Source organism: Poromitra crassiceps, assembly GCF_964638095.1.
Source record: "Poromitra crassiceps genome assembly, chromosome: 3".
NCBI classification, from domain to species: Eukaryota; Metazoa; Chordata; class Actinopteri; order Beryciformes; family Melamphaidae; genus Poromitra; species Poromitra crassiceps.
Window position 1 is genome coordinate 10,595,647 of NC_139625.1, and position 10,000 is coordinate 10,605,646.

A 10,000-nucleotide genomic window follows, 5' to 3' on the forward strand; every position below is an offset into this window, starting at 1 on the left:
AGTCTAAAATCGAATTGATTCTCATGACTTTTGTCATGACTGTCAAACCTAAATTCATATACTTTGCGACGTTCATCATCGTTCAAATTTGGCTGGTGGCTTATTAACATAGGTTCCTGTGATGTGATGAACTCAAAATGCTAAATAAAAAAAATAAAAAAATCTGGTTTCCAGGGACTTTAAGCGAATTGATCCTCAGGACCTATACTGTAAGTCTCTCCATCCGAATAACAGAGGTCATGTCCGTGATTGGTTGTTAACAGGATTAACCGCACAGCTCTCTCTGTCTTGCTCACACACTTCTGCCTTCTTTTCTCTCTCTCTCTCTCTCTCTCTCTCTCTGTCTGCCTTGTTAGTCAGCCAGCTGTTGTCATCTTTATATAGCTACAGATCTCTGCTCAATTCCACCTAGACTCTGCTCAAACATGTGTGTGTGTGTGTGTGTGTGTGTGTGTGTGTGTGTGTGTGTGTGTGTGTGTGTGTGTGTGTGTGTGTGTGTGTGTGTGTGTGTGTGGGGTGTGTGTGTCTGTGTGTGTGTGTGTGTGTGTGTGTGTGTGTGCTTGCTTGTGAAAGTATGTAACATGAAAGAAGTCAAGCCTCTATAGTAGAAGCATGTTTTTCCTCTGTGATATTTTTGGTAAGCAGCTGTATGTGATTAATATTGTATGGATGACATTCACCAATAAATAGCATCTGATGGAACTATGCCTGTTATTTAGAGCAGTGGTTCTCAAAGTGGCGTCCTTGAGGGGGTCCAGGGGGTCCCCAGCAAAAAAGGGCGACCATCTATTTCCACTATAATACCATCCACAAGTAACACAATGACACAATGTAGCTGTGAGTATTGTGGTCATGCGTTTCATACTAATAAAACTTCTAAAAGCATGCAACATTATGCCCTCATCAAGGTCTACTACTGTACGTACAGTTACATCCTCATGTACGTACAGTTACATCCTCATGTACGTACAGTTACATCCTCAACAGTGGATTAAGCCCACTTGCAACGAAGGAATCCAACAAACAATATGCAAAACATAAATCAAACAAACAAGTTGCAAAACCCAAATCAAACTAAGGATATGCAAAATAGGGATGCCGGTGGCGACAAATTTTCCCGACGTTTAAACGGAAATTTTAATGGCGACTAGTCGACTAGTCTATAAGTAAGAAAACACTAGGAAAACAACCAAAACTGAGCGCAATTTAATCTATAAGGTTACAACATCTGAAAAAATACTGTGTGTATTTAAGATCCATTTGAAACCGTTAAATTACGTTCTCATAATCGTCAATATTCACAACATCTTGCGCTGCTTATGAACATTGCACATCATAAAACATCAACAACTCACTCCCAGCACCGTGTATTCAGGCTAAATATAGTCCATTCAACCTTCGGAAGCCTTTGCGTTCAACAAAGTTGAGTGGAAGAATCTTGTGCAGTCATTCTTTGCCATGTGAGCTAAGCTGTGTTATCTTGTGTGGCTATAACGGGTTAGCCTGTCTGGCTAACTCGTAATGCCATAGCGTCCACATGTCTGTGCTGAATGTCAGTCTGACAAGCCTACATACAACCATATTTTCATTTAATCAAAATACTGCCAAATTGCGCTAGTCCATCTCCCTTCCGCTCCTTTCCACTATGATAACAGCCAATGCTCCACTGGCACTATTATGCCTGGTTTGTTTATCTTTATATGTATAGTTTATTTGACAGGGACAATGCACACTAAATATATTGCACCAGAAATAGCTATTTAGCTCATTTGCATCTGTTGTCCCTGGGCGAGAGAAGACGGTGGTACAATAGACAAACAAAACATACTTAAAAAAAACGCACTCCCAGCAACAGAAACCACATCAACAAACCAGTGCACAACACTATGGAGATACAGTACACATAACAGAGTAAAAGTAGAATTACACATATCCGTATATCAGTACATTAGTCCAATTAAATTAGAAACACACAACATTTCCCTGCACTAAAACTAAAGGAATGAAAATGTTCTCGATAGACGAGAGAAGACTTCTAATGGCGACAGGACTGTCCTTCTTTTAGACACTTTTTAATCGAGGATTTAAAACCTTTAAAAGTACTGCAGCCTTTAACATCAGCTGGCAGGGTGTTCCACAACCGTGCCGCCTTGTGATTGTAAAAGCAGTTTGACTGCATTTTGTGGATCGAAATTGGACACAACAGCCCCCTCTAGTGGAGGCTCTTGTAGTTCTAATACCACTGTTGCGGTTAACCGCAAATTGGTTAAATGGTGGTGGAGCAAGGTCATGGAGGAGCCTGTATAGTAAACAGACATTAGTCATAAACAGAAAGTTTTCAAAAGTCAGAAAATTATACTTGTTAATAATGCTGCAGTGGTGCTGTTTACATCCGGGCAACAGCTCCCGCCCGCATTGTTTATTATTATGACAATTTAATTATTCGTTTAAACGACTAGTATCTCTCGTGCTCCGACGAGTGAGGGAATGGGCGTTTCGTCGGCATCCCGAATGCAAAACCTAAATCGTACAAACAATATGCTAAACTCAAATCAAACAAACAAGATGACACAGTTGACCTTATTAGGAAACCAGAGAACTTAAAATGAATCTTCTACTGTCTAGCCAGAAACGTCCACAAGCAATTTGAATTGTAGAGAAAATATGAAATGGAAAAATTATTCATCCGAAGCAACTGCAGGGGAAGACTAGAGTCAGCAGGAGCAGTAACTGGCTGTCTGCTTTGTAAACGGACACAGATAAAGGCAAGGTCGAACAGTGGGGGACTGAGACACACCAACATACCAAGCAACCCCCCACCAAAAAGAGAGAAATCCATCAGCTCCGTGGAAGCTCCGTCACTGATGTGCTCCATTGTCATGTCGATGTATGCTGCCTTGTTGAAAAATGCTCATGCTACCCTAGACTATCTTTACAGATAGTGCTACCCTATCTGTAAAGAGGAGACTCGTGGGTGTCCATAGGAGCAATTCTCATTCAGATATATTGAGGTGGGAGGTCAAGGGACCCCTTTGAAAATAGATTAACTTTGGAGTGTTATTTAGCCCCCTAATCTCGACACACTAGCATGCCATGGCTTAGGTCTTCTAGTTTCGTGTGACACCAGATGGATTTGGATTTGGATTTGGATTTATTTGACAATTTACAAAAAGATATGCATACATCTTTGCCCAGCAAGAATACATACAATTAAAAAATCATCGAGGTTAAAAACACAATAAAGCCAAAATGCTTATTTCCATTGTGGACCTCTGGGGATAGGGAGCGGGGTGGGGTAGAGAGGGGAGGAGTCTGGGGATAGGGAGCGGGGTGGGGTAGAGAGGGGAGGAGTCTGGGGATAGGGAGCGGGGTGGGGTAGAGAGGGGAGGAGTCTGGGGATAGGGAGCGGGGTGGGGTAGAGAGGGGAGGAGTCTGGGGATAGGGAGCGGGGTGGGGTAGAGAGGGGAGGAGTCTGGGGATAGGGAGCGGGGTGGGGTAGAGAGGGGAGGAGTCTGGGGATAGGGAGCGGGGTGGGGTAGAGAGGGGAGGAGTCTGGGGATAGGGAGCGGGGTGGGGTAGAGAGGGGAGGAGTCTGGGGATAGGGAGCGGGGTGGGGTAGAGAGGGGAGGAGTCTGGGGATAGGGAGCGGGGTGGGGTAGAGAGGGGAGGAGTCTGGGGATAGGGAGCGGGGTGGGGTAGAGAGGGGAGGAGTCTGGGGATAGGGAGCGGGGTGGGGTAGAGAGGGGAGGAGTCTGGGGATAGGGAGAGGGGTAGGGTAGAGAGGGGAGGAGTCTGGGGATAGGGAGAGGGGTAGGGTAGAGAGGGGAGGAGTCTGGGGATAGGGAGAGGGGTAGGGTAGAGAGGGGAGGAGTCTGGGGATAGGGAGAGGGGTAGGGTAGAGAGGGGAGGAGTCTGGGGATAGGGAGAGGGGTAGGGTAGAGAGGGGAGGAGTCTGGGGATAGGGAGAGGGGTGGGGTAGAGAGGGGAGGAGTCTGGGGATAGGGAGAGGGGTAGGGTAGAGAGGGGAGGAGTCTGGGGATAGGGAGCGGGGTGGGGTAGAGAGGGGAGAAGGAGTGGGGGGGGGGGGGGTACATTAGGCAACATCCAGGACAGAGAGCTACTTTATAGCCCATGAACAAAATATACAAACAAATCACAAGATGAATCACACTATTAACACCTGCCAGTGCATCCTCAATCAAATTAAATTGATCTTCCACCACATCTTGAGTTGATCAAATTATTACAGTAAATAAAAATAAAAAACCATCAGAAAGCAAATACCCATCGCCGCCTAGCCCACCTAATATATGTCTATCAGATAGAGGCAGTCACTAACCACTTTTTCAAGGAGGCCTTAAATCCTCTTTCTGTGGCCAGTTCTTTGCAAGAGGATGGTAACTGGTTCCATAGCACTCCTGCTGTATACAAAAAGGAATTATGCCCCATAGAACTCTTAAATCTTTGTGGAATTATATTTGTATTGCTTCCTCTAGTGGAATAATTGTGAGTCTCACGCACCCAGCTAAAATAATTTAGCAGATAAGAGGGGACTGTAGCTTGCCTTATTCTAAAGGACACCCCCAACTTGATCTGAGCTACTCTCTTTCCCACAGGTAACCAGTTCAGCCCTTCAAAGTGCGATGAGCTGAGATGTGTACATGGGTGAAGTTTGAGCACTGTCCTAACCAGCTTATTTTGTGATGTCTGAAGTCCTCACTAAACTGAGCCCGCTGCAGACACCAGATACCTCACTAAACTGAGCCCGCTGCAGACACCAGATACCTCACTAAACTGAGCCCGCTGCAGACACCAGATACCTCACTAAACTGAGCCCGCTGCAGACACCAGATACCTCACTAAACTGAGCCCGCTGCAGACACCAGATACCTCACTAAACTGAGCCCGCTGCAGACACCAGATACCTCACTAAACTGAGCCCCGCTGCAGACACCAGATACCTCACTAAACTGAGCCCGCTGCAGACACCAGATACCTCACTAAACTGAGCCCGCTGCAGACACCAGATACCTCACTAAACTGAGCCCGCTGCAGCCACCAGATACCTCACTAAACTGAGCCCCGCTGCAGCCACCAGATACCTCACTAAACTGAGCCCCGCTGCAGACACCAGATACCTCACTAAACTGAGCCCGCTGCAGACACCAGATACCTCACTAAACTGAGCCCGCTGCAGACACCAGATACCTCACTAAACTGAGCCCGCTGCAGACACCAGATACCTCACTAAACTGAGCCCGCTGCAGACACCAGATACCTCACTAAACTGAGCCCGCTGCAGACACCAGATACCTCACTAAACTGAGCCCGCTGCAGACACCAGATACCTCACTAAACTGAGCCCCGCTGTAGACACCAGATACCTCACTAAACTGAGCCCGCTGCAGACACCAGATACCTCACTAAACTGAGCCCGCTGCAGACACCAGATACCTCACTAAACTGAGCCTGCTGCAGACACCAGATACCTCACTAAACTGAGCCCCGCTGCAGCCACCAGATACCTCACTAAACTGAGCCCCGCTGCAGACACCAGATACCTCACTAAACTGAGCCCCGCTGCAGACACCAGATACCTCACTAAACTGAGCCCCGCTGCAGACACCAGATACCTCACTAAACTGAGCCCCGCTGCAGACACCAGATACCTCACTAAACTGAGCCCCGCTGCAGACACCAGATACCTCACTAAACTGAGCCCGCTGCAGACACCAGATACCTCACTAAACTGAGCCCCGCTGCAGACACCAGATACCTCACTAAACTGAGCCCCGCTGCAGACACCAGATACCTCACTAAACTGTGCCCCGCTGCAGACACCATATACCTCACTAAACTGAGCCCGCTGCACACACCAATCTCGACACACTAGCATGCCATGCCTTAGGTCTTCCAGTTTCATATGAGACCAGATACCTCACTAAACTGAGCCCCGCTGCAGACACCATATACTGTACCTCACTAAACTGAGCCCTGCTGCAGACACCATATACTGTACCTCACTAAACTGAGCCCCGCTGCAGACACCATATACTGTACCTCACTAAACTGAGCCCGCTGCAGTCATTTGATTGAAATCAGGAGATTAATGGGAGAAATTACATCTACAAACAATCTTTCATACCACATGCAATAACCTCGCTAAATTCATACACATCATTCACATTGGAACCATGTCTGTTATTGCTGTCTGTACTGTACACAGTCTGTCTGTACCGTGCATCGTGTTCTCTGTTATGTATTGTGTATTCTGCTGTTGGTTGTGCTGTGTATTGTGTATGCTGCTGTTTGTTGCATGTACAATAAATTTAATTGAATTAAAATTCACCAATCGAGAGCACAGCAGGAGAAAGGCTTAAAGATATGGAGACTCGTGTTGGCAGGTATGGTAGTTGGAGATAGCAGGGTTCGATTTCCTCTATTCAGAAGAAGCCTTTTGCTGCTATTCTGTCTCATACGGTATGAAAAACAACCCCCCAGAGAGCAAGCTAAGCCATGCAGTAAACATGAAGCCAAACTTTGTGTTTTTCTCCGTATTGTGTTGGGCTGAGTCGGGCGTTTTGATCTCAGCACAGCGTTCCGCTGCGCTCTGCTTCCTGTCAGTCAGCTGAGGAAGCACTGACAGTCTCCTCCCTCAGCAGCAGCTCGCCTTACAGACGTCACTGTCACATCCACCGCTTGATATTTAGGCCGTCTTTGTTACCCCGGGACAGCAGTTCATTTCAAACTAGCTTTGACAGTTCAAAGGTGAAAAGTAAATGAGTGATGCACGGTGATATCGGTGATATACTGTATGGTATCGGCCTGATATGACATTTCTGCCAATATGACAGGCCGATATCCTCCAATGCTGTTTAAGTAGGATGACTTACAGTTTTGTTTGAAAGGCAATATTACATAAATAAAGATATGGCATGTTGCATGTTTTACATAACCTAAGTTGAAGTGATTTTCTTATTTTGCCCAGTATATTTTGAAAAGCATTGTATTTATGTCTGCATCTGCCAGTGGGCCATCATGATAAGGGTAGGCATAATAATGTGTTAGTTAATTCCACTACAGGAGAGACTTTATGTTATAGGAAATTAGGTGGGGGAGGGGGGGAAATCCACGCATATATCGGAAAAGAGTTGGAAAATATATATTGGATATTGGCAAAAAAAATCCAATATCATGCATCCCTAAAGTAAATGTTAAATGCAGGCAATGTGTGCATGAGGTAACCAGCAGCAAGTGGGCCATAGCTGTAAAGCCACCGGGGTACTTCTCCTTTAAATAAAGTGACAAGGTTTTCAGTAAGGTTTTATTATATATATATATATATATTTCTCTCATATCACACTTATTATTTCCAGTTTCATGGTTCACAATATCTTGTGCCTCTCTGTCTCTCTCCAGCAACAACGGCAGATCGTTTCTACAGGATAGACAGAGCACAGGTGAGCTCGTCTCTGAAGCCATGGATTCTAGCTTGAGATATATATATATTTTTATGGAATCTTAAGCTGTGTTCACACCAAGATATTTATTTTTCGCTCTGTCGCTTGATTCAACCCTTTGGAATCGCTCTGTCGCTCTGTTTAAATCGCTCATGAACAGGCACACGAATTGACGGACATGTGGGGGTTATAACGTTACGCAATGTCATGATATTTGTCCACTACGAGCCACCGTCATTGTTTACAAGCTGAAGCCTATCAGCGTGCTCCTAATGCGAGCTCCATACCGGTAGTACAGACTTCACTTCATGTCAGCTGTCAGCCTGTCAATGCGGTTTGTTGCCACACAATAAACCAGCGGTTTGTTCCAAGCCAGTGTGATCCTTGACTCGCTCTCACACGGCAGCCAATCAGCGTTGAACAGCGAGCGACTGATGCCAGCGTAATTTCGCTCGAGTTGGGATATTTCATCTCGGGCGACTAGCGAATTTTCTCCCTATCGCTCTGTCTCTGCCGCTCGGACGCCCAGCGATTTTTCTCCCAGGCGAATATACGCTCAATCGCTCGTTTGCATTGACTTTGTATGTAAACTCGACGCCAGCGAAAAACTTTAATAGGTCGGTGTGAACGCAGCTTTATGCAGCACTTCATCATGCAACACAATATTTTTAAATCAATATTTTGTGTCAGATGATTGTAATGCTTTGTATCGGGGTCCTGACTCCTGGTTCATCCTTAGTATGTGACAATGTCCAGTTTGCCGTAGGTTATACCTTACACTGTCCCTTACCTTCTGTTTTATTAGGAACATCTAAACTACGTATCCGAAATCTCCCAGGAAGAGCTCTTCATCTTGGACCCTGAGCTGGTTGTCATGACGTCGGTAGGCACCTCCCCCCCGGCCATGCCTGACCTGGTTAACCCCGCCTCCAGCCAGGTAAACGCCAGGTAGGTCAATCACACACACACTTACACGCTAAGTATAGTTTCCCGGCTGGGCAGTGTTTGGACCTTTGGGCCAATCACAGTGCTTAAAGCCCCCCCCCTCCAGTGTATTATGTCATTTTAAAAGATATGTCATATATGTTAGCCACACTGTTCACCAAATATTTTTTAACAAATAACTAAATGTTGTGCTCAAGTTCAAAAAGTTCAGTTGGTTGCTAAAATGGAACGATGACCTATGACTCAATGGAACGCTATAGTCGGGACGTATGAAAATTTTATTCTGAGTGAGGACGCGCTGGCATGTTAACAGTAGCTATAGCTAGCTATGTTAGCTAAGACCACTCACTGCCTGCTGGCGGTAACCATGTTTGCCGTGCTCAAAACGCCACTGAGTGGCCAAAACATTCACATTGTTAACCATTTCAATTCATGCTCTTTCCAACGGGGGCATCAGTTTTGAAATCCGTTGACCAGTTGATGAGATCTCAGCAATAATGCGGCTATTCCTTGCATCTAAGCTATAGAGGAACATTGTTTCCGACATAACGTGCACTGTTACTCCAGGCATATCTCCTTGGTGTATTAGCACAGAGTCAGATGATGTGCGACTATACAGCAGGCGCTGATAGAACGCGGAGAACGTTTGAAATAGAACACTAACACATTAAACATGTAGAAACACTGACTGAAGGGGGACTTTAAACACGGCAAACTCCACTCAACCAGGATGCCAGGTGACTTGAAGCCAGTTTAGGACATTTTTACCAGGGCTTTTCTTGTGAAATATGTTTCGGGGCATTTTGGATCATTTCCAGGGAAGTTTTATCAAATGTTGGGACATACCTTACATACCTTACCTTACTTACCTTAGTTGCACCTATGTTTCATGACAGACCAACCGATGACTCTTATCCAAGCATATTTTATTTCGAAAAGTTAATAAACAATTCATAAACAGTTTAAAATCCTCATTTCCTATCTCAACATCCCTGTTGATTGTCTGGCATGGCATGTACTGTACTTGGCACAAACCTTTCAAATAACATGGCCTATGACAAAAGACTTTGCGTCCCTGTAATCAGCCCCAGCAGAACGTCCGGCAACAAGTGATGTCACAGGTGTTGAACGCCCATTTAGAATGCCACGTTTTTCTCCATATTTCTGCCCTGCATGGGGTCCTGTAAAAAAAAACAGTCTTTTGGGGTATTTTCGTACTAATCATGAGCCCAAAATGTAAAGTCATATTTCTTTTAAGCGGCACCATGCTCTTTAAGTTCAACCCGTCCCTGGTTTTCTGCCCTTTAGGGAAAGCCCCTCCAATCACACCTCCAATCAAGTCTTTGTCTACCCAGCTGCCTCCTCTTCCTCCCCCACACCGTCACCCTCCACTCCCAGGTAAACACCCAGCTGCCTCCTCTTCCTCTCCCACACCGTCACCCTCCACTCCCAGGTAAACACCCAGCTGCCTCCTCTTCCTCTCCCACACCGTCACCCTCCACTCCCAGGTAAACACACAGCTGCCTCCTCTTCCTCCCCCACACCGTCACCCTCCACTCCCAGGTAAACACACAGCTGCCTCCTCTTCCTCCCCC

At 45.9% G+C, this 10,000-nt stretch overlaps 1 protein-coding gene across 1 annotated transcript in view; it reads left to right on the forward strand.

Annotated features, from left to right (window-relative positions):
• Positions 1-10,000, forward strand: part of LOC310772958 (diacylglycerol kinase zeta-like) — a gene marked incomplete at both ends in the record, with an annotated part of 167,655 nt that overhangs the window by 110,039 nt on the left and 47,616 nt on the right. The window contains 2 exons of the mRNA XM_083632913.1: positions 7,420-7,460; positions 8,266-8,408. Of these exons, the coding sequence (XP_083489039.1) occupies positions 7,420-7,460; positions 8,266-8,408 (184 nt within the window). The remainder of the gene's footprint in view (positions 1-7,419; positions 7,461-8,265; positions 8,409-10,000) is intronic.